The sequence below is a fragment of the Sturnira hondurensis genome, unplaced genomic scaffold (genome assembly GCF_014824575.4).
Source record: "Sturnira hondurensis isolate 20B ecotype Veracruz unplaced genomic scaffold, ASM1482457v3 Scaffold0015685, whole genome shotgun sequence".
In the NCBI taxonomy this organism is placed as follows: Eukaryota; Metazoa; Chordata; class Mammalia; order Chiroptera; family Phyllostomidae; genus Sturnira; species Sturnira hondurensis.
Window position 1 is genome coordinate 2,158 of NW_028088316.1, and position 25,134 is coordinate 27,291.

A 25,134-nucleotide genomic window follows, 5' to 3' on the forward strand; every position below is an offset into this window, starting at 1 on the left:
CCGAAGTCAAATCTCTCCTCATCATATATATCACTCTCTTCACCCTCCTCTGTCTCACTCTGACCCTTCCCGCTGGGGACCACCATTGCCTTGTCTGTGTCCATCTGTCCAAACTAGTCCTGATGTTTATTCCTATAACCAGTTGTTTAGACAGATTTATTGTCTGACTCAGAGAGATACAGAATAGCACATGTGCACAATGAAAGAAAGGAAAATGTCCTACAGGAAAGTGGTAGGAGATTGAGGGGAGCCCAGGGGTGTATCCGAACCTGTGATGTGGGCTGAGCCCCAGGTCTTGGGCGTGAGAACAGAGGCCCAGTCAGGGAAGGTCAGCAGGGCAGTGAGGGGAGACGCCCACAGTCTGACTGTGGGAAAGCCCCTGCAGCCCCAGCCCCGCCCCTCCCTGCAGGGGAACCACGCCCACACCCTCCACATTCTCAGTAGACTCTTTCCCATGTGCACCCGCAGTTTCCTCCAGAGCTTCCTGAGATCATCAGCCTCTTCTCCAGCCTCTGCCTGGCTGACTGGTGGGTGTGTTGTCCCCTGTGCTCAACTCCTGGCTGCATCCTGGGGTCTTCTCCAACTGTGCCAAGCTTCACACAGCAGCACCATGAGGACCAGGAGGACCAAGCCAGACACACCCAAGCGGATGAGGTTCCCCACTGTGTAGTCTTGGGTTGACAAGTTAGGAATTGTGGGTAAAGAGGTCACAGAAGTCAGGACAGACTCAGATCGCCCCAGTCCCCCTGTGTGACCTCCAGGGCACCTGCATCTCATAGACCCATTTCCATGCTGTGAGCACAGTCCCATAATTCAGAATTTCCCCTCCTCTCTACTCTGGAATCTGAGTTGTTTGCCATCACCCCAGAGGATCATCTGCTCCAGAGGAAAAGAAAACCAATAGGATATGAGAGAAGAGAAGTAGAAATGTTTAGGTCGTCTCTTTTCTAACCTTCAATGGGTCTCTCAGACTAATGGTACCCAACTCCATTCCCTGAGGTGAGCATCTTGGGTCTGGGTTGCAGTGCTTTGGAAAACGAAGATGCGCATGGGGGTCTTCAATTTGTCCAGAAGGTCAGAACATGAAGGTATGCCAGCTGGATCTACCTTTTCTACACTCCCCCTCAGGTAGTTCCTTGTGTCTCTGACTCAGGGACATAATTTCCCTGTCAAGTTCCTTTCTTCTTTCTATCAATCTTTCTTATTCAAAAAATAAATGACACTGAAAGAAAAGAAGGGACCACCCAGCCCCACACCAGGAGCAGCAGAGCCGGGACCTGGACCAGGCCTGATTCCAGGCCTTGTCCCCTCCTCTGAGCTCAGCACCTGAGCTGAGGGAAAGGACTTCTGTGTCCCAGACCTTGTCCTGCCTGCCCCTCCCTGTACAGTGTCACCATCACTGCTACGGTGGGGACATTCTCCATATCATCATGTCCTCAGTGGCTACCCTGTGAGGGAAGGAGGTCAGAGCCAGAACTGAAAGGAAACCAAGGCCATGGGCCACGATTCTCTCCTTTTACACTTGGAGAAACTGAGGCACAGAGAGGGGAAGGGCGTGGGCAAGTCAGAGCCTGCAGAGGCACCTAAACTTGCACAGGACTCAGTCCCTGTCCCCATGGAAACACCCACCACCTCCCCACACAGACCCTCCGTGATTGATCTGCGGGCCTGTCTATCCTGGGGGGTTCTCCATCCTTGGAACCTTCTAGAAATTCAGGATGGGTTCAGTGGTGGGGGCTGTCCTCAACCCACCTCAGCTTGGCTGCTTCTCCCCTGGGTGGGACCACAGCATCTCCCTCTGTCATGAGCCCCCCCACCCATCAGCTGATTGCCTCACAGCCCTTGGGTCCCTGTGATCCCCCCAGAGGCTGTCTGGCCCCCAGCCTCCCTGGGAGCTAAGGGTGACTGTGAGGGTGATGTTCTCTCTGGGAGCAAGGCCTCTGCTATCCACCACACTTGTCTCGGCCTCTTAGTTTCTGGGAGAAGGAGGGGGATCGGGATGGGTGCCCCTGGCCTTTCCTCCCTTTGCTCAGCCTGAGGCCTCTCCAGCCTCCCTGGGCCCTGGAACCTGTCTGGGCCACAGACATGGGGATGAATTTGAGGCAGGGGTGGGCTGACTCTGGAGTTTCGATGTCACTGGGAGGTGAGAGTCCCTCAGGCTGACCGCCAGTTGGAGACCACCTCACTCTGTATCCAGCCTAAAGTTCACTTGGGGGACCGAGTGCTGACCTGACCAGGAGGACACGAGGGAAGGGCTTGGGCTCCTCACCTGAGACCAGGAGCTCCAGGGGGTCACTGGGCTGTGACAGCTGGAAGGGGGAGGAGCTGTGTGAGCTGTAGCACCTGTAGGTCCCTTGGTGGCCGTAGGTCATGGGGCTGATAGTGAAGTTGGCCTGAGAGGGGGCCGCTGTGTCCTGCAGACGAAGCTTCTGGGGAGGGACTAGGGACCCCTCCCTGTGCAGGTGGAAGGTGTCAGCCCTGACCTCAGATTGACACTGCAGGGTCACGTTCATTCCGCTGGGCACCGAGGGCCCTGGCTGGGCTGAGAGGGAGGGTTTCCTGTACTTTCCTGGGGAGAGGAGGGCTGTGATGTGCAGAGTCACACTCCCTACATTACCCTTGTCCTAGAGCTGAGGGACCATGTCCTTCCCCAGGGATGCTGTGACCCTTGTCAGCTCCTCTCAGTCCCTCTGAGGGGGCATCTGTTTTTCCGTGTACCTACTCCCCTTTTCTCACTCCCTCCCCTAGACACTTGTCCTGTTTGCCTTTTGTCCAGGGCCCTGACCTGGACCCCATCACTACCACTGTATCCCCAGTCTGGCCCTTAGCAGTTAGGAGAGGGGGCACTGCCGGGCTCCTCACCTGCAATCAGGATGTCCAGGGGGACACTGGGGGCCGACCACACATAGGAGAGGTTGTGTCCACTGTAGCACCTGTACCGGCCCCCGTGGGTGAGGTCCACAGGGCCCAGGGGGAAGCTGGGGCTGTGCTGCCCATGGAGACCCTGGGGGGATGTGGGTCCCCCGTCCTTGGTCAGAGCGAATCTGTCAAAGCCAGGCTCTGAGTGACACTGGAGGGTCAGGTTGTCTCCAGGCAGCAGCAGGGGCCCTGGCTGGGCTGAGAGGGAGGACTCCCTGTATACACCTGGGGAGAGGGATTATTGTCACCTAGGGGACACACACTCACCACCCACTGGGGCTGCAGGGAGAGCTCTGACATGTCCCTCCCTAATACTCCTCTGTGTTTCTGTCACCTGTACATGGGTGACAGTGTCCTCGAGAATCCCCAGGACTTTACAATCAAATTATATGGTTTATATCAGTTATTTGGGGCCTAGCACTGACTGAACTAAAGCCAAGTGTGGGCCATCTCACCTGTAATCTCGAGGTGCAGAGGGTCACTGGGCTGTGACCACACATTGGGGTTGGAGCTGGAGGAACCATAGCATCTGTAGGTCCCCCCATGGGAGGAGCTCAGGGGGCCCACAGGGAACACAGCCTGCCTCCTCCTCTCATGGGATCTCCATTCCGATTTCCTGTGTTGGGGCAGCTCAGCCCCTCCCTCCTTCAGCAGGTGGAACGTGTCCAGTGTGGACTGTGAGCTGCACAAGAGGGACACGTTCCCTCCTGAGGTCACCACGGGGCCTGGGTGGGCTGAGAGGGAGGGTGCGCTGTACTCTCCTGAGGGAGAAGGAAGATCTGAGTTAAAGGGGGACCATCACTCCACCTTCCCCAAGTGCGGGCTGTGAGGGGTGAGGTTCCCTAAAGCCCCAGTTGTCCCCTTCATCCTCTAGGAGGAGCCCACAGTGGGGAGGAGACCCGGGTCCCCCTTACCTGTCACCACCAGGAACAGGGGCTCACTCCTCTCAGACAGCCTGTCCCCAATGCTGTACGCACACTGGTACAGCCCTGTGTGCTGTGGGCTCATGGACTGAATGAGGAACCCGGTCTTGTTGCTGGAAGCCTGTGGGATGATCGCATCAATGGGCTCAGAACTCCTCTCTTTATACAGATTGTAGCCATCAACCTGCAGAGACCCCTGACACCAGATGATCACAGTGCTCCTGTTGCTGACGATGGGGCCTGGGTCAGCCCAGATGGAGGGTTTGGGAGGAACTGCTGGAAAAGAATCAGACCTATAGCATCAGGGGGTATCCTTGTCCCCTCAGTTTCCCCGTCTGTCACTCCAAGGCCTTCCCACACTGGTCACCATCAGCTCAGGCCCACTGTGTGTCCCCATCTGCCCAGGGGCATCTTTGTGCTGAAGGAGGTGTGGGGGTTGACTTACGTGCCTGGACCTTGTCCTCTGGTCCCCGATTTAGCCCTGGAAGAGAGTCCCTGTGAGATTTTCCTCCAACTGATAAGATATGAGAGAAGAGGTGTAGGATAGCTTAGGTCATCTCTCTTCTAATCTTCAATGTGTCTCTCAAAGTTATGGGACCCAACCCAATCCTGGGTCATGAGGAACCTGGTCTTGTTGCTGGAGGCCTGTGGGATCCTTTTATTACAGTGGAGAGTACCTGTCTCTATATAGAATGTAGCCATCAGTGTACAGTGACCCCTGACACCAGATGGTCACAGGGCTCCCCTTGATGACGATGGGGCCTGGGTCAGCCCAGATGGAGGGTTTGGGGGCAACTCCTGGAAAGGAATCAGACCTGCAGGGTCAGGGGGGGCCTTGTCCCCTCCGTTTCCCCAGCTGTCACTCCAAGGCCCCTCCCACACTGCTCACCATCAGCCCAGACCCAGTGTGTGTTCCCCAGCTTCTAAGGCCATCATTGTTCAGAGGCAGGAGGTCTGGAGGAGGACTCACCTGCCTGGACCTGGTGCCATGGGCCCCGACACAGCCCTGGAAGAGAGTCCCATTGAGATTATCTTTCACCCCCACACAGAAGCTGCAGGCCTGGTCTGGCCCCTGAGTCCTGGAGTCAGATGTGTGGCTGAGCCTCCTCTTGTCTACCCAGATGCTCTGTCCCCAGGGAATCTTCTCATTCCTGGGTCTCTTTTAACCAGGATCTGAGAGATAATGGGACCCCATCCCTCCTCTTTCCCCCGAAGCTCACCGAGAGAGAAAAGGACAGTGAGGGTGAGGGTCGTGGTCCTTCCTGCCATGGTCACCAGTGTGCAGACGATGTGTAAATTCACTGCAACTCAGAGTAACAAATGGGGTGTTCCACAGTCTCCTCTCTGTGTGACAGGTCATGGGTTCCTCACCAGTGGCCTGGCAGGAAGGGAAGTAGCCCCTCCCTGAAGGATGGGCCTGAGGAGACAGCAAGCTCTGGATATTTCAGATCTGAGACTCAGCAGACCCCACATGCCCGGCACCCACCTGATGTGACACCCAAATTCAGAGGATGACTCCTGTCCCAGAACATGGGAATAGAGGACACCAGGCAGGACTCAGGAGCAGCCCAATTTCTGCTCCAGTTCTGACTCTGCCTTTTCTTGAACTCTGTGTCCTTGGGTCAGTCACTTCCCTCCCCTGAGACCCTGTAGGTGCCCCTTTTCCTTCCTCTTTCCCATTGGCCAGGCCCCCAGGCAGCATGGACTGAGCAGTCACCCTGTGCAGTCACAGTGCCAGGCCCTGGAGAGTCACAGCTGAAGCAGCTGGACTCTGTCCTGGGACTCACAGGGCCCAGAGGAATGAGGACAGACAGGCAGACATGTGGACGGCAGACAGATCAGTGACTGGTGAGACTGTCCATGTGGGGAGAAAGAACAAGGCAGTGGGGTTCAATAACAGGGGGACAACGTGGAAACTGGGTCCTGGCTGTGAGGGGTCCTTGCTGGGGTTGATCTGACTGAAGGGATGAGCAGGGATCAGTCCAGTGGTTTGGGGTGGGAGACGCCCTTGACCAGAAAGGGCTTGGGCTGTTCTCAGAAGTGGCCACAGTCACGTGAAGGCTACGTCCTGGGCACACAGGATCTGGAGCAGAGTACTGATCCTTTGATTTGTATCTTGGAGTCAGTGGGGAAAATGTTAAGCAACAGTGGGTGTAAACAAATTTATTTTAACCAGGGTACACATATATGAAAATGTCATGCCAGAAGGCACTACTGTAATGAGCTCCATCAGTAATAAAAGTCCAACATGCCCCTGGCCTATGCATGGTGTGTCCATCCGTGTGTTAGGACATTTACACAAACCTGTAATACAAACTGCACTGACAGTTGACTGGCTAGAGACAGGGTGACTCCCCGTCCTGTCTAGACCTTGGGAAGGAGGTGGCTGGGTTCAGAGTGGCTGAGGGAGCAGCAGAGGAGAGCACAGGATGTTTAAATAGCTCAGTTTCTGCCTGTGGTTGGGGTGGAGGGCAGTGTGGTTAACTGGTAGTTTTGGTTGTGGAGGGTGAGTCATGTTGGCTGGGGCTTGTGGGTTTAGCTCCACTCTGACCATTCAGAGCCTTGGATGTCAGATGGTGCAACAGGAATCTGTTCTGAGGGTGGGAACTGGTGGAGGGGGCAGAGCAGGCAGGCTCAGACCAGGTCCCTGGTAGGAAGTGTCCTCAGGAGGTGGAGAGAGGAGTGGACTGGAGAAAGGCATGGAGCCTGCATGGGAGGTGCAGGAAGGAGGGTGATGTGAGGACCAGGCATCTTGAGAGTTGTGATGGGTCGGGGACCTGGTTCAGAGGGGCTCAGTGGGGCCTCATGGAGTGGAGTGGATGAGAGTCAGGGGAGTGGGAAAGTGGGAAGGAAAGGCTGTTCCACCCCCTTCTTTGTGTATGGAGGGTCCAGGGGGGCTGTCACCAGTAGGACGCCCCCAGGGGAGAGGGCAGCCTGGGGAGGTGCTGTGGAGACTGGTCAGCGCTTCTCAGAAGGAAGTATGGCCCTGCTGGGACCCTGGATTTCCTTTCCCCAAACACTTTCCTTCCCTGACTTCCTGTTTGTATCAGCCAGCACCAGCCTTTCCTTCATTGTCTCCTTTTGCCTCTGTTAGTTCTGCTTCCTCAGGGCCCCTCCTCCTCTGCCCAAAGCTCTTCCTCTCACCCTGGGAACTCCCTCTGTGCCATTGGGTAAGAGCCCCTGTGGAGGGCAGCCAGGTTTGTAAATGAAGAGAGAGACCCAGGGATCTGTGAAGCAGTTTCTATCCCTTAAGTGGGAGGAAAATGAGATTGATACCAAAGAAGAAACACAATATTGGGAGAAATAGAGAGCTATGTCATAAATTTCATGAAAGCCATCCATGTACCTGCCCAGGGAGCTCAGCTATGAATCTTTGAAGACCAAGCCCACACACATCATGAGCATCGTCAAACCAGTCAAGGAAAATCGAATCCACCCAGACAGAAATGGCACATCCCACAGGGCGGAACCATGGTTGGATTGACACAGATTTCCCCTCAGAAACCATCACATTCAGGAGAGTTTAAAGTCCTGAGAGGTGGGGAAAAGTTCAGCTGAAATTGTTCTGGAAATATTCTTCAGAATGGAAGTGAAATAAAGGAAACCTGAGCATCTGGTTGCTTAAAACAGGCAAGTTCTTCAGGCAGACAGGAGATAATTCAAAAAGGACACTTGGAAATTCAAGAGTTAAAGAAGAACAGTCATATCTAAGTAAATATCTAAGTACGTGTCATAGCACTTACTTAGTACATACTTTCTCCTGACACCTTTAAAAAAACAGGCATGGCTGTGGAAAGCAGAAATGGGCCCATCAGCTGGTGGGGTGTGTGATGAGTGTGGATGGACCACAGATTCCAACAGCAGCACAAGGCAGTGGGTGTAAAGGGACCTGCACACTTGTGAGGCTTCTGCATTGACCTTGCAGGGGTTAAATATTACCTCTTCTGTGTAGAATTTGTGAAATGAGTTGTGTATGTTATAATACACACAACTGTCACTAAAAAAACAATGTACTGAGTTATAGTTAGAATTCCAGTGGACAAGTTGGAATGAATACTAAAAAACCATCCCAAAACACAGAGAGCAGTGAAAGGAAACCTGAAGAGCACAGAGCAGATGTGACCTGCAGACAGAAACAAGAAAATGGGAAACCTGAAACAAGTTTATTTATAATTCCATTAAATGTAAATGGTGAAAGCACAAGGATATGGAAGATTTTAGGAGTGTGTTAAAATACTGGATTCCTTCACTCTAGCATATGTTAGTTAATGCATGGGTTTATTTCTCTTTCAAAGTATATTTTATGGATTATGCTATTATAGTTGCCCCATCTTCCCCCTTCACTCCCCTGCACCCTGCATACCTCCCCCCACCCACAGTCCCCCATTTAGTTCATGTCCATGGGTTGTACATATAAGTTCTTTGGCTTCCACATTTCCTATGCTGTTCTTAACCTTCCCCTGTCTATTTTCTACCTACCACTTATGCTACTTATTCTGTGTATCTTTTCCCCCTCTGTCACCCTCCCACTCTCCTGCTTATAACCCTCCACATGATCTCCTTTTCTGTGATTCTGTTCCTGTTCTAGCTGTTTGCTTAGTTTTGGGGTTTTTTTTTTTGGTTCAGTTGTTAATAGCTGTGAGTTTGTTGTCATTTTACTGTTCATAGTTTTTGATCTTTATTTTATTAGATATGGCCCTTTAGCATGGCATATAATATGAGCTTGGTGATGATGAACTCCTTTAACTGGACCTCATTTGGGAAGCACTCTATCTGCCCTTCCATTCTTTTTTCTCTTGTTTTTTTCATAAGATTTTATTTATTTATCTTTAGAGGGGAAGGGAAGGAGAGAGGGAGAGAAACATCAATGTATGGTTGCCTGTCGTGATGCCCTGCTGGGAACTGGCCTGCAACTCATGTATGTGCCCTGACTGGGAATCGAACCGTGATTATGTGGTTCGCAGGCCCACGCTCAGTCCACTGAGCTACACCAGCCAGGGCTATGTGCCCTTCCATTCTAAATGAAAGCTTTGCTGGATAGAGTAAGTAATCTTGGATGTAGGTCCTTGCCTTTCATGACTTGGAATACTTCTTTCCAGCCCCTTCTTGCCTGCAGGGTTTCTGTTGAGAAATCAGCGGGTTGTCTAATGGGGGCTTCTTTTTAGGTAACTGTCTCTTTTTCTCTTGTTGCTTTTAAGATTCTCTTCTTATCTTTAAGCTTGGCTAAGGTCGTTAGGATGTGCCTTAGTGTATTATCCTTGGCACCAACTTTTTGGGGACTCTGTGAGCTTCCTGGACTTCCTGAAAGTCTATTTCCGTTGGCAGACTGGGCAAGTTCTCCTTCATCATTTGTTCAAGTACATTTTCAATTTCTTGCTCTTCCAATTCCCCTTCTGGCACTCCTAGATCCAGAGGTCAGGATGTTTAAAGAAGTCCTGGAAGTTACTCATCCTCTCCTCATTGTTGAATTCTTGTTCCTTCATTCTGTTCTGCCTAAGTGTTTCTCTCTTCTTTCTGCTCCAAACCATTGATTTGAGTCCTGGTTTCCTTCCCATCACTGTTGGTTCCCTGTACATTTTCCTGTATTTCACTTTTCATAGCCTTCCCTTTTTCCTTTAATTGGAACCATACTCCACCAATTCCGTGAGCATCCTGATGAGCAGAGGGTCGAACTGTGCATGTAATAGGTTGGCTCTCTCTTTGTTGCTCAGTTGTATTTCTTCTGGAGTTTTGATCTGTTCTTTCATTTGGGCCATTTTTTTTTTGTCTTGGCCCACCTGTTAGGTACTAAGGGGCAGAGCCTTAGGTGTCCACCAGGATGGGGCAACCAATGTCTCTGTGTTGTGACATGGTATTGGGGGAGGGGTCTGAGAGGGAACAGTGCCACTTGCTCTGCTCCCTGCTGGTTTTCAGCCCCTTCCCGCACTACCCACCATCAAATTGGGCCCTTGTGTTCCTGATTCTTTGGTGAGTGGGTTCGTGGTATGTTGAGGACCCAGTGGGTCTCTCCAATGAAGTCTCCTGTGAGGCTGGGAGTTTCTCCTGCTGCTGCCTCAATCCCCACAGGTGTTTTCAATCAGAGGCTTTGAGGCTTAATTTCCCAGTCCTGGAGTCCTGGGTTGCGAAGTCTATCTAGTTTCTCAGTTTTTTCTCCTAGTTTCTCTGCGTGCTAATGTGGGACTGCCCAGTCCACTAGCTGCTGCCTTGCTCACCCTTGTTGTCCAGCTGCCTTGCAGTGAGTCCTCTCCCCCCCAGCTGCCTGTCTCCTCCCCTCCTACTGGTCTGGGCGAATGTTTAACTCCTTGAGTGTTGGACTTCCATACAGTTTGATTTTCTGTCGTTTCCGGTTGCTTTTTTTTAAAAAATGTTTTTTATTGATTATACCATTACAGTTGTTCTATTCCTCCCCTCATTCCCCTCCACCCGCACACTCCCTCCCCCACCATTCTGCCCCCCTTAGTTTATAACCACGTGTCTCAAGTTCTTTAGATTCTATATTTCCCCCACTGTTCTCGCCCTCCCCCTATCTATTTTCTACCTACCATCTATGTTATTTTCTGTGCCTTCTCCCCCCTTCTCCTCCTCCCACTCCCCTATTGCTAACCCTCCATGTGTTCTTCATTTCTATGGTTCCACTCCTGATCTATCTGTCCTCTTGGTTTGCTTTTGTTTTAGGTGTGGTTGTTAATACCTGTGTGTTTGCTGTCCTTTCACTGTTAATATTATTCATCATCTTTTCCTCATATAAGTCCCTTTAGCATTTCATATAATAAGGGCTTGGTAATGATGAACTCCTTGAACTTGACCTTATCTGAGAAGCGCTTTATCTGTCCTTCCATTCTAAATGAAAGTTTTGCTGGATAAAGCAATCTTGGCTGTAGGTCTTTGGATTTCATGACTTGGAATACTTCTTTCCAGCCCCTTCTTGCCTGGAAGGTCTCTTTTGAGAAATCAGCTGACAGTCTGATGGGAACTCCTTTGTAGTTGACTGTCCCCTTATCCCTTGCTGCTTCTAGGATTCTCTCCTTCATTTTAGTCTTGGCTAATGTAATTATGATGGGCCTTGGTGTGTTCCTTCTTGGGTCCAACTTCTTTGGCATTCTGTGAGCTTCCTGGATTTCCTGGAAGTCTATTTCCTTTGCCAGACTGGGGAAGTTCTCCTTTATTATTTGTTCCAATAAGTTTTCCACTCGTGGCTGTTTCTTTCCCCCTTCTGGTACCCCTATAATCCGGATGTTGGAACGTTTAAAGATGTCCTGGAAGTTCCTAAGCCTCTCCTCATTGTTTTGAATTCTCATTTCTTCATTCCTTTGTGGTCGGATGTTTTGTTCTTCCTTCTGGTCCATTCCATTGATTTGAGTCCCAGTTTCCTTTCCATCGCTGTTGGTTTCCTGGACATCTCCCTTCATTTCAATTAGTTTAGCCTTCATATGTTTCTCTAATTTGTGACTGTAGTATACCAATTCTGTGAGCATCCTGATAAATAGTGTCTTAAATTGGGCTTCTGAGAGGCTGGCAATTCCCAGTCGCTTAGGGTTATTGGCTCTGGGACTTTGAGTTCCTCTTGAGCCATCTTTTGGGCTGGTCGTGCCTGTTAAGTAGCAGTATCTGAGCCCTAGGTTTTCACTGGAGCAGGGCAACTAAGTCACTGGGTTGTGATGTTGTATGTGGGGGCGGGGTCAAAGAGGGACAATGGCTTCCCTCCATAGCCTGCCGCCGCGACCCCCACCGGCACCACAGCCACCACCGTCACTGGGCCCACGCGTTTCGTTCCACTGTACTCGAGTGTGCCACCGCTGTCGGCCCTCCACCACTGGGCTCGTCCCCTGGGGCCTGCTCGGTCCGTCTCACTGCGCGCGAATGTGCGACCTCGGTCAGTCTGCCCCACACCCTGACTGGTTTTGGGCTGTCCGCGCGCCTAGCGCCTAGGTCAGGGGATCTGTCCTGCCCGACCCAGCTCCGTTGCTGGTTCCGCCTCTCTTACCATCCTCGTTGAACGGTTCGTAGCTGTCGGACTTCCGTATAATTCCGTGTTCTGGTCTTTGGGTGTGTTCTATTTCTCCAAAACTTTTGTTGTAGTCAAACTTGGTTGTGGGAGAAGGCACAGTGTTTCCACCTATGCCTCCGTCTTGGCGGAAGTCCATTTCTGGTTGCTTTTTGTTTTTCAAATTTCTCTTGTCCTTCTTTTGGTTTTGTGGGGAGGTATATTGTGAGTACCTATGCCTTCATGTTGGCTCGAAGTCATGGGTTTGCTTCTGGAGTTTTTTTTTTAAAAGATTTTATTTATTTATCTTTAGAGGGAAAGGGAAGGAGAGAAGGAGAGAAATATCAATGTATGGTTACCTCTTATGAGTGCTCCGTTTGGAACTGACCTGCAATCCAGGCATGTGCCCTGACTGGGAATCAAACTGCGATCCTGAGGTTCATAGAACCTCATAGACCCTCGCTCAGTTCACTGAGCTACACCAGCCAGCGCTCCGGAGTTTTGACTGTGTTATTGGTGTATGTCCCCCTCCCAATTACCATACTGTTTTAATTATTACAGCTCTGTGTCATAATTTGATATTAGGCCGTGTGATACCTTTAGCTTTGTTCTTCTTTCTCAAGATTGCTTTGGCTATTGGTGGTCTTGAGTGGTTTTGTATGAATTTTATTATGGTCTTTTTTATTTCTGTGAATAGTGCATTTCAAATTTTGATAGGGCTTGCACTGAATTTGTAGATTGGGCAGTAGGCACATTTTAGTGAATTCTTCCTAACTGTACATGCAGGATGTATTTCCATTTGTTTCTGTGCTTTCAATTTCTTTTCCCAGAGTCTTAGAGTTTTCAACGTCCAGACCTTTCACTCCCTAGATCATTGTCTGTTGTGTTTGGTGCTATTTTAAATGAGATTACATCTTTATTTGTTTCCTTATTTCTTCTATATTTTGCCTATAGAAATACCTCTGCTTCCTGAACAGTCATTTGTATGCTGCTGCTTTACTGAGTTAGTTTTTAAGTTTTTACTATTTTTCGTGGAGTGCTTAGGGGATTTTATATAAAAGATTGTATCACCCTCACACAGTTTTTTGTCTTTCTTTCCCATTTTGATTCCTTTGTTCTTGTCCTTGTCTGACGACTGTGCCCAGGACGGTCAGTGTGAGCTGCACAGGCGTGGGGAGCGTGGGCTTCCCTGTCCTGTTGCTGATCTCAGAAGAGAAACCCTCAGGTTTTCAGTGTGGAGTCTGATGTTGACTGTGGGCTTCCACACGTGACCTTCATTGTGCTGAGGTGGGGTCATTCTGTCCCCAATGTGTTGACAGTGTTTGTTATGAAACGTTTGTTTTGAATGAATATTGTACTTTGTCCCATGTCTTCTCTGCATCTATTTAAACAAGCATATGTCTGTATCATTTACTTTATTATTGTGGTGACAACCTTTATTGATTTTCACATGTAAAAGTATTTTTGACTCTTATCAGGACCCTTTGTGAAGTACCACTTGATCACTGTGTAGAAAACTATTAATGTGCTCTTGAATTTGTCATGCTAATGTTCACTGAGAAATTCTTTTTTTTGTAGAGAAATTTTGCATCTATATTCAATGAGAATATTGGCTTCTGTTTGTCTTCATTTTGTTTTTTGTTTTTAATGCCCTATTGGAGGTGCTCTGGGTCCCAGGCTTGTAATCAGGGTGGAAGCCCAGGTGGCGGCCAGGGAGCTTGGACCTGGGGGTCCCTGCTGGTGAAGCCCCTGGAGCAGAGAGGGTGGGGGAAGCCTCCTACCTGCTGTTGACAGGGTGGTGGCCAGCACCCCATTGCAGTGGGCTGGCTGGTTGTCCCAGCAATTTGTGTCACAGGCAGGGAGCACTCAGCTGTGAGCTGTGAGGGGCCAGGACTTGAAGGAGTTTTGGTGCAGCCTGGGAAGGGAGTGTGGTGGCTCCTGGCAGTGGGGGCACAGGCCTAGGACCAGGACCAGGTGCAGGAGGACAGGGACCATGGGGACAGGGACGGGGAAAGCGGCACAACACCTCCCTGATATTCAGCTGCCCCTCACACAGGTTGGCCCAGGCGAGATCCCTGATTTTGGAGGCCAGCAGAGGTGGCATGGCCTTGGCTTCGGTCACGTGAGACACCCTTTCCATCCTCAGGCCCTTGAAGGGCCCTTGCTGTGGGCCTGCCAGCTGCAGGGAACCCCTTGCCTGCCTGCTAAGATGGCCCTGAGCATGTCAGGGGCACAGTGGTCTAGGCAGGTCACAGCAGTGGACTGGCCTGAAAAAGGTGCAGGTTGGGCCTCGGGGAGGCTGATAGGGAAGAAGAAAGTCAGGGACCCAGGGGCAAGACAGGAGGGTGGCTCTCTCCACCCTCAAGGAGCATCTACTTCCAGGAATTAGGCAAATGCCAGAAATCAGGGCTTTGGCAAAAAACGGTGTTCTGTGGGAGCTGCTTTACAAACATACCACCGGAGCATCATGTCTGACAGCAGTTGCTGTTTCAGACTCAGGGCATTTCTGGAGGAGCCAGCGCTGAGTACATTCCCTGGTACACAGAGCAGTCCTTGATGGAACCAGGCATGGTTTGGGATTTATTTGATGCAAACTGGTCTTTTATTTTTTTATTTTTATTGTTTTAAATAATTTATTTATTTATCTTTAGAGGGGAAGGGAAGGTGAGAGGAAGGAAACATTAATGTATGGTTGCTTCTGGTGCATCCCCTGCAGGGAACTGACCCCTGCCGGAAACTGGCCTGCAACCCAAGCATGTGCCCTGACTAGGAATCGAACCGCGATTATCTGGTTCGCAGGCCCGCGCTCAATCCACTGAGCTACACCAGCCAGGGCCAAACTGGTCTTTTAAAATGAATATATTGTGGTGGTATTGGTTAAGTCCTGACTGGTGTGGCTCATGGGTTGAGCACTAACCTGCGAACCAAAGGGTCCCCTGCTCCATTCTTGGTGAGGGCACAGGCTAGGGTGGGAGCCGGGTCCCCTACTGAGGGCGCTTAATGGTGTGTGGGAGGCAATAAATCTGTGTTTCTTTGGCACAGAGAAATCTGTGTTTCTCTCGATCCCTTCCCCTCTCTAAAAAAATAATAAATGAAATCTTAAAAATATTACAGAGGTCTCAAGTACACAGTTCTACAATACATCATCTGTATATGGCGCTGTGTTCTCCTGAAATCAAATGTCTCCTCATCATATATTTCATTCCCTTCACCCTTCTCTCTCTCACTCTGACCCTTCCCGCTGGGGACCACCACTGCGTTGTCTGTGTCCATCTGTCCAAACTAGTCCTGATGTTTATTCCTATAACCACTTATTTAAACAGATTTATTGTCTGTCTCAGAGACATACATAATAGCAAATGTGCACAATAAAAGAAAGAAAAATGTCCTACAGGAAAGTGGACCAGAGATGAAGGGTGAGCCCAGGGGTGGATCCGAACCTGTGATGTGGGCTGAGCCTCAGGTCTGGGTGGTGAGATCAGAGGCCCAGTCAGGGAAGGTCAGCAGGGCAGTGAGTGGAGATGCCCACAGTCTGACTGGGGGAAAGCCCCTGCAGCCCCAGCCCCGCCCCTCCCTGCACGGGAACCACGCCCACACCCTCCACATTCTCAGCAGATTCTTTCCCATGTGCACCCGAAGTTTCCTCCAGAGCTTCCTGAGATCATCAGCCTCTTCTCCAGCTTCTGCCTCACTGACTGGTGGGTTTGCTGTCCCCTGTGCTCAACTCCTGGCTGCATCGTGGGGTCTTCTCCAACTGTGCCAAGCTTCACACAGCATCATGGTGAGGACCAGAAGGACCAAGCCAGACACACCCAAGCGGATGAGGTTCCCCACTGTGTAGTCTTGGGGTTGGCAAGGTAGGAATTGTGGGTAAAGAGGTCACAGAAGTCAGGACAGACTCAGATCCCCCCAGTCCCCCTGCATGTCCACCAGGGCACCTGCATCTCATGGACCAGTTTGATGCTCTGAGCACAGCCCCATTATTCAGAATTTCCCCTCCTCTCTACTCTGGAATCTGAGTTGTTTCCCATCACCCCAGAGGATCAACTGCTTCATAGGAAAAGAAAACCAATAGGATATGAGAGAAGAGAAGTAGCATGGTTTAGGTCATCTCTTTCCTTATCTTCAATAGGTCTCTCAGACTAATGGGACGCAACTCCATTCCCTGAGGTGAGCATCTTTTTTTTTTCCTTCAGTTTTTTTATTTAATTATTTTTCAAGTACAGTTTTCTGTCTATTACTCCCATCCCATCCCACCTCCCATCCTCCCCCCTCCCTCCCATTTCCACCCTTCTCAGTTGTTGTCCACGTATCCTTTATATAGGTCCTCTAAATCCCTCCCTTATTTCCCCTGAAATTCCCTCCCCTCTCCCCTCTGGTCACTGGCAGCCTGTTCTCTATTTCAGTGTCTTTGGTTATATTTTGCTTGCTTGTTTGTTGTTTAGCTTCCTGTTATAGGTGAGATCATATGGTATTTGTCCTTCAACACCTGGCTTATTTCACTCAGCATAATGCTTTCCAGTTCCATCCATGTTGTTGCAAAAGGTAGGAGCTCCTTCTTTCTTTCTGCTGCATAAAATTCCATTGTGTATATGTACCATAGTTTTTTGATCCATTCATTTACTGACGGGCACCTAGGTTGCTTCCAACTCTTGGCTATTGTAAATTGTGCTGCTATGAACATTGGGGTGCATAGGTTCTTTGGGATTGGTGTTTTAGGGTTCTTAGGATACAATCCCAGCAGTGGAATTGCTGGGTCAAAAGGCAAGTCCAATTTTAGTTTTCTGAGAAAATTCCATACTGTTTTCCATAATGGTTGTACCAGTCTGCAATCCCACCAACAGTGGACCAGAGTCCCCTTTTCCTCACACCCTCTCCAACATTTGTTGTTTATTGCTTTGTTTATGATACCCATTCTCACCAGTGTAAGGTGGTATCTCATTGTAGTTTTAATTTGCATCTCTCTGATAGCTAGCGATATTGAGCATATTTTCATGTGTCTCTGGATCCTCTGTATGTCCTCCTTGCAGAAGTGTCTGTTCAAGTCCTTTCCCCATTTTTTAATTGGGTTAGTTGTCTTCTTAGAGTGAAGTCGTGTGAGTTCTTTGTACATTTTGGAGATTAAACCTTTGTCTGAGGTATCATTGGCAAATATGTTTTCCCATACAGTTGGTTGTCTTTTTATTTTAATGCTGTTTTCTTTAGCTGTGAAGAAGCTTTTTCTTTTGATGAGATCCCATTTGTTTATTCTTTCCTTTATAGTCCTTGCTCTAGGGGACATATCAGTAAAAATGTTGCTGTGTGACATATCTGAGATTTTCCTGCCAATGTTCTCTTCTAGGACTTTAATGGTGTCATGGCTTATATTTAAGTCTTTTATCCACCTTGAATTTATTTTGGTGTATGATGTAAGTTCGTGCTCGAGTTTCATTTTTTTGCATGTAGCTGTCCAGTTCTCCCAACACCATTTGTTGAAGAGGCTATCTTTACCCCATTTTATGATACTGCCCCCTTTGAGGTGAGCATCCTGGGTCTGGTGTTGCAGTGCTTTGGAAAACGAAGACGCCCACGGGGGACTTCAATTTGTCCAGGAGGTCAGAACATGAAGGAGTGACGGCTGGATCTACCTTTTCTTTGCTGCCCCTTAGGTAGTTCCTTGTGTCTCTGACTCAGGGACATATTTTCCCTATCATGTCCCTCTCTTCTTTCTATCAATCTCTCTTTCTTAAAAAATAAATAATTGCCACTGAGAGAAAAGAAGGGACCACCCAGCCCGAAAACAAGACCAAAAGATCCAGAACCTGACCCAGGCCTGACTCCAGGCGTTGTTCCCTCCTCTGAGCTCAGCACCTGAGCTGAGGGAAAGGACTTCTGTGTCCCAGACCTTGTCCTGCCTGTCCCTCCCTGTACAGTGTCACCATCACTGCTACGGTGGGGACATTCTCCATATCATCATGTCCTCAGTGGCTTCCATGTGAGGGAAGGAGGTCAGAGCCAGAAGTGAAAGGAAACCAAGGCCATGGGCCTCCATTCTCTCCTTTTACACTTGGAGACACTGAGGCAGAGAGAGGGGAAGGGTGTGTCCAAATCAGATCCTCCAGAGGCACCTAAACTTGCACAGGACTCAGTCCCTGTCCCCATGGAAACACCCACCACCTCCCCACAAAGACCCTCTGTGATTGATCTTCCGGCCTGTCTATCCTGGAGGGTTCCCAATCCTTGGAACCTTCTAGAAATTCAGGATGGGTTCAGTGGTGGGGGCCGCACTTACCCCACCTCAGCTTGGCTGCTTCTCCCCTGGGTGGCACCACAGCATCGCCCTCTGCCATGACCTCCTCACCCATCAGTTGATTGCCTCACAGCTTTCCGGGTCCCATGATCCATCCCCAGAATCTGTTTTTGGCCCCTGGCTTCCCTGAGAGACAAGAGTGCCCGTGAGTGTGATGTTCTCTCTGGGAGCAAGTCCTCTGCTATCCACCACACTTGTCTCGGCCTCTTAGTCTCTGGGAGAAGGAGGGGGATCGGGATGGGTGCCCCTGGCCTTTCCCCCTTTTGCTCAGCCTGAGGGCTCTCCAGCCTCCCTGGGCCCTGGAACCTGTCTGGGCCACAGACATGGGGAAGAATTTGAGGCAGGGGTGGGGTGACTCTAGAGTTTCAATCCCACTGGGAGGTGAGAGTCCCCTCAGGCTGACCGGCAGTTGGAGACCACCTCACTCTGTATCCAGCCTAAAGTTCACTTGGGGGACAGGGTGCTGGCCTGACCAGGAAGACACGAGGGAAGGGCTGGGTTCCTCACCTGAGACCAGGAGTTCCAGGGGGTCACTGGGCTGTTACAGCTGGAAGGGGGAGGAGCTGAGTGAGCTGTAGCACCTGTAGGTCCTGTGGTGGCCCCAGGGCACAGGGCTGATGGTGAAGTTGGCCTGAGAGGGGGCCACTGTGTCCTGCAGATGAAGCTTCTGGGGAGGGTCCAGCGACCCCTCCCTGTGCAGGTGGAAGGTGTCAGCCCTGACCTCAGATTGACACTGCAGGGTCATGTTCACTCCCCAGGGCACTGAGGGTGATGGCTGTGCTGAGAGGGAGGGTTTCCTGTCCTTTCCTGGGGAGAGGAGGGCTGTGGTGTGCAGGAGGTCACACTCCCTACTTTACCCTTGTCCCTGAGCTGAGGGACCGTGTCCTTCCCCAGGGATGGTGTGACCCCTCTCACCTCCTCTCAGTCCCTCTGAGGGGGCATCTATTTTTCCATGTACCTACTTCCCTTTTCTCACTCCCTCCCCTAGACATTTGTCCTGTTTGCCTCTGCTCCAGGACCCTGGCCTGGACCCCATCACCACCACTCTAACCCCAGTCTGGCCCTGAGCAGACAGTCAGGACAGGGGGCAGGGCAGGGCTCCTCACCTGCAATCAGAATGTCCAGGGGGACACTGGGGGCCGACCACACATAGGAGAGGTTGTGTCCACTATAGCACCTGTACTGGCCCCCGTGGGTGAAGTTCACAGGGCCCAGGGGGAAGTCGGGGCTGTGCTGCCCATGGAGACCCTGGGGGTTGTGGGTCCCTCATCCTTGGTCAGAGCGAATCTGTCAAAGCTGGGCTCTGAGTGACACTGGAGGGTTAGCTTGTCTCCAGGCAGCAGCAGGGGGCCTGGCTGGGCTGAGAGATAGGGCTCCCTATACACACCTGAGGAGAAGCGATATTGTCACCCAGGAGACACACAGTCACCACCCACTGGGGCTGCAGGGAGAGCTCTGACTTGTCCCTACCTAGGTCTCCTCTGTGTTTCTGTCACCTGTACACCCGTGGCAGTGACCTCCAGAATCCCCAGGACTTTACAATCAAAGTATATGTTTTATATCAGTTATTTGGGGCCTAGCACAGACTGAACTGAAGCCAAGTGTGGGCCATCTCACCTGTGACCTCGAGGTGCAGAGGGTCACTGGTCTGTGACCACACATTGGGGTTGGAGCTGGAGGAACCATAGCATCTGTAGGTCCCCCCATGGGAGGAGCTCAGGGGGCCCACAGGGAACACAGCCTGCCTCCTCCTCTCATGGGATCTCCATTCCGATTTCCTGTGTTGGGGCAGCTCAGCCCCTCCCTCCTTCAGCAGGTGGAACGTGTCCAGTGTGGATTGTGAGCTGCACAAGAGGGACATGTTCCCTCCTGAGGTCACCATGGGGCCTGGGTGGGCTGAGAGGGAGGGTGCGCTGTCCACTCCTGAGGGAGAAGGAGGATCTGAGTTAGAGGGGACTTTCACCCTACCTTCCCCAGGTGTGCGCTGTGAGGGGTGAGGCCCCCCGTAAAACCTCACTCTGTCCTCTTCATCCTCTGAGGGGGTGCCCACAGTGGGGAGGAGACCCGGGTTCCCCCTTACCTGTCAGCACCAGGAACAGGGGCTCACTCCTCTCAGACAGCCTGTCCCCAATTCGGTACGCACACTGGTACAGCCCTGTGTGCTGTGAGCTCATGGACTGAATGAGGAACCCGGTCTTGTTGCTGGAGGCCTGTGGGATGCTCGCATCCAAGGGCTCAGAACTCCTCTCTTTATACAGAAGGTAGCCATCTGCCTGCAGAGACCCCTGACACCAGATGGTCACAGGGCTCCCCTTGATGACGATGGGGCCTGGGTCAGCCCAGATGGAGGGTTTGGGAGGAACCACTGGAAGAAAATCAGACCTGCAGTATCAGGGGGAATCCTTGTCCCCTCAGTTTCCCCGCCTGTCACTCCAAGGCATTCTCACACTGGTCACCATCAGCTCAGACCCAGAGTGTGTCCCCATCTGCCCAGGGGCATCTTTGTGCTGAAGTAGGTCTGTGGGTTGACTTATGTGCCTGGACCTTGTCCTCTGGGCCCCGATGCAGCCCTGGAAGTGAGTCCCTGTGAGATTTTCCTCCAACTGATAAGATATGAGAGAAGAGGTGTGGGATTGCTTAGGTCGTCTCTTTTCTAATCTTCAATGTGTCTCTCAAACGTATGGGACCCATCTCCATTCCCGGTCATGAGGAATCCGGTCTTGTTGCTGGAGGCCTGTGGGATCCTTTTATTTCAGTGGAGAGCACCTGACTCTATATAGAATGTAGCCATGTGTGTACAGAGACCCCTGACACTAGATGGTCACAGGGCTCCCCTGTCTGACCCCAGGACCTGGGTCAGCCCAGATGGAGGGTTTGGGGGCAACTCCTGGAAAGGAATCAGACCTGCAGGGTCAGGGGGGGCCTTGTCCACTCCGTTTCCCCAGCTGTCACTCCAAGGCCCCTCCCACATTGGTCACCATCAGCCCAGACCCATTGTGTGTCTGCCAGCTGCTAAGGCCATCATTGTTCAGAAGCAGGAGGTCTGGAGGAGGACTCACCTGCCTGGACCTGGTGTCCCGGGCCCCGACACAGCCCTGGAAGAGAGCACATGCGAGATTATCTTTCACCCCCACACAGAAGCTGCAGGCCTGGTCTGGCCCCTAGTCCTGGAGTCAGATGTGTGGCTGAGCCTCCTCTTGTCCACCCAGATGCTCTGTCCCCAGGGAATCTTCTCATTCCTGTGTCTCTTGTAACCAGGACCTGAGAGATGATGGGACCCCATCTCTCCTCTTTCCCCCGAAGCTCACCGAGACAGAGAAGGACAGTGAGGGTCGTGGTCGTGGTCCTTCCTGCCATGGTCACCAGTGTGCAGGCGATGTGTAAATTCACTGCAACTCAGAGTAACAAATGGGGTGTTACACAGTCTCTGCTCTGTGTGACAGGTCATGGGTTCCTCACCAGTGGCCTGGCAGAAAGGGAAGTAGCCCCTCCCTGAAGGATGGGCCAAAGGAGACAGCAAGCTCTGGAGATTTCACATCTGAGACTAAGCAGACCCCACAGACTCTGCACCCACCTCATGTGACACCCAAATCCAAATGATGACTCTTGTCCCAGAACATGAGAATAGAGGACACCAGGCAGGACTCAGGAACAGCCCAATTTCTGTTCAAGTTCTGACTCTGCCTTTGCTTGAACTCTGTGTCCTTGGGTCAGTCACTTCCCTCTCCTGAGACCCTGTAAGTGCCCCTTTTCCTTCCTCTTTCCCATTGGCCAGGCCCTCAGGCAGCATGGACTGGGCAGTCACCCCGGGCAGTCATGGTGCCAGGCCCTGGAGAGTCACAGCTGAAGCTGCTGGACTCTGTCCTTGGACTCATAGGGCTCAGATGAATGAGGACAGACAGGCAGACATGTGGAGGGCAGAGGGATCAGTGACAGTCTGGTGAGACTGTCCCTGTGGGGAGAAAGAACAAGGCAGTGGGGTTCAATAACAGGGGGACATGGTGCAAACTGGGTCCTGGTTGTGAGGGGGTCCTTGTTGGGGCTGATCTGACTGAAGGGATGAGCAGGGATCAGTCCAGTGGTTTGGGGTGGGAGACGCCCTTGACCAGAAAGGGCTTGGGCTGTTCTCAGAAGTGGCCTCAGTCCCGTGAAGGCTGCGTTCTGGGCACACAGGATCTGGAGCAGAGTACTGATGGTTTCATTCGTATCTTGGAGTCAGTGGGGAAAATGTTAAGCAACAGTGGGTGTAAACCAATTTATTTTCAACAGGCTACACATATATGAAAACGTCATGCCAGAAGGCACTACTGTAATGAGCTCCATCAGTAATAAAACCCCAACATGCCCCTGGCCTATGGATGGTGTGTCCATCCGTGTGTTAGGGCATTTACACAAACCTGTAATACAAACTGCACTGACAGTTGACTGGCAAGAGACAGGGTGACTCTCTGTCCTGTCTAGACCTTGGGAAGGAGGTGGCTGGGTTCAGAGTGGCTGAGGGAGCAGCAGAGGAAAGCACAGGATGTTTAAATAGCTCAGTTTCTGCGTGTGGTTGGGGAGGAGGGCAGTGTGGTTAACTGGTAGTTTCGGTTGTGGAGGGTGAGTCATGTTGGCTGGGGCTGGTGGGTTTAGCTCCACTCTGACCATTCAGAGCCTTGGATGTCAGATGGTGCAACAGGAATCTGTTCTGAGGGTGGGAACTGGTGGAGGGGGCAGAGCAGGCAGGCTCAGACCAGGTCCCTGGTAGGAAGCGTCCTCAGGAGGTGGAGAGAGGAGTGGACTGGAGAAAGGCATGGAGCCTGCATTGGAGGTGCAGGAAGGAGGGTGATGTGAGGACCAGGCATCTTGAGAGTTGTGATGGGTCGGGGACCTGGTTCAGAGGGGCTCAGTGGGGCCTCATGGAGTGGAGTGGATGACAGTCAGGGGAGTGGGAAAGTGGGAAGGAAAGGCTGTTCCACCCTCTTCTTTGTGTATGGAGAGGCCAGGGGGGCTGTGACCAGTAGGACGCCCCCAGGGGAGAGGGCAGCCTGGGGAGGTGCTGTGGAGACTGGTCAGCGTTTCTCAGAAGGAAGTATGGCCCTGCTGGGACCCTGGATTTTCTTTCCCCAATCAGTTTCCTTCCCTGACTTCCTGTTTGTATCAGTCAGCACCAGCCTTTCCTTCATTGTCTCCTTCTGCCTCTGGGTCAGTTCTGCCTCCTCAGGGCCCCTCCTCCTCTGACCAAAGCTCTTCCTCTCACCCTGGGAACTCCCTCTGTGCCATTGGGTAAGAGCCCCTGTGGAGGGCAGCCAGGTTTGTAAATGAAAAGAGAGAGGCCCAGGGATCTGTGAAGCAGTTTCTATCCCTTAAGTGGGAGGAAAATGAGATTGATATCAAAGAAGAAACACAATATTGGGAGAAATAGAGAGCTATGTCATAAATTTCATGAAAGCCATCCATTTACCTGCCCAGGGAGCTCAGCTATGAATCTTTGAAGACCAAGCCCACACACATCACGAGCATCGTCAAACTAGTCAAGGAAAATCGAATCCACCCAGACAGAAATGGCACATCCCACAGGGAGGAACCATGGTTGGATTGACACAGATTTCCCCTCAGAAACCATCACGTTCAGGAGAGTTTAAAGTCCTGAGAGGTGGGAAAAATTCAGCTGAAATTGTTCTGGAAATATTCTTCAGAATGGAAGTGAAATAAAGGAAAGCTGAGCATCTGGTTGCTTAAAACAGGCGAGTTCTTCAGGCAGACAGGAGATAATTCAAAAAGGACACTTGGAAATTCAAGAGTTAAAGAACAACAGTCATATGTAAGTAAATAGCTAAGTAAGTGTCATAGCACTTACTTAGCACATACTTTCTCCTGACATCTTTAAAAAAACAGGCATGGCTGTGGAAAGCAGAAATGGACCCATCAGCTGGTGGGGTGTGTGATGAGTGTGGATGGACCACAGATTCCAACAGCAGCACAAGGCAGTGGGTGTAAAGGGACCTGCACAGTTGTGAGGCTTCTGCATTGACCTTGCAGAGGTTTAATATTACCTCTTCTGTGTAGAATCTGTGAAATGAGGTGTGTATGTTATAATACATACAACTGTCAATAAAAAAACCCAATGTACTGAGTTATAGTTAGAATTCCAGTGGACTAGTTGGAATGAATACTAAAAAACCACCCCCAAACACAGAGAGCAGTGAAAGGAAACCTGAAGAGCAAAGAGCAGATGTGACCTGCAGACGCAAACAAGAAAATGGGAAACCTGAAACAAGTTTGTTTATAATTCCATTAAATGTAAATGGTGAAAGCACAAGGAAATGGAAGTTTTTAGGAGTGTGTTAAAATACTGAATTCCTTCACTCTAGCATATATTAGTTAATGCATGGGTTTATTTCTTTTCCAAGAATATTTAATGAATTATACTATTATAATTGCCCCATCTTCCCCCTTCATTCCCCTCTACCCTGCACACCTCCCCCCACCCACAGTCCCCCATTTAGTTCATGTCCGTGGGTTGTACATATAAGTTCTTTGGCTTCCACATTTCCTATGCTGTTCTTAACCTTCCCCTGTCTATTTTCTACCTAGCATTTATTCTACTTATTGTGTGTATCTTTTCCCCCTCTCTCACCCTCGCACTCCCCTGCTTATAACCCTCCACATGATCTCCTTTTCTGTGATTCTGTTCCTGTTCTAGCTGTTTGCTTAGTGTTGGGGGTTTTTTTTTGGTTCCGTTGTTAATAGCTGTGAATTTGTTGTCATTTTACTGTTCATAGGTTTTGATCTTCATTTTCTTAGATAAGGCCCTTTAACATGTCATATAATATGGGCTGGGTGATGATGAACTCCTTGAACTTGACCTCATTTGGGAAGCACGTTATCTGCCCTTCCATTCTAAATGAAAGCTTTGCTGGATAGAGCAATCTTGGATGTAGGTCCTTGCCTTTCATGACTTGGAATACTTCTTTCCAGCCCCTTCTTGCCTGCAAGGTTTCTGTTGAGACATCAGCGGATTGTCTAATGCGGGCTTC

At 50.7% G+C, this 25,134-nt stretch overlaps 1 protein-coding gene across 1 annotated transcript; it reads right to left on the reverse strand.

The window, feature by feature from the left end:
- Nucleotides 1-268: 268 nt before the first annotated feature.
- On the reverse strand, nt 269-21,472 carry LOC119000413 (leukocyte immunoglobulin-like receptor subfamily A member 6). The gene is given in 13 exon segments (XM_037065344.1): nt 269-671; nt 2,270-2,569; nt 2,863-3,144; nt 3,375-3,677; nt 3,819-3,997; nt 4,520-4,640; nt 18,623-18,922; nt 19,222-19,374; nt 19,377-19,502; nt 19,733-20,038; nt 20,196-20,480; nt 21,175-21,210; nt 21,424-21,472. Coding segments are annotated over 13 exon segments (2,562 nt in total). The 3' UTR covers nt 269-549.
- Between the last annotated feature and the right edge of the window lie 3,662 nt (nt 21,473-25,134).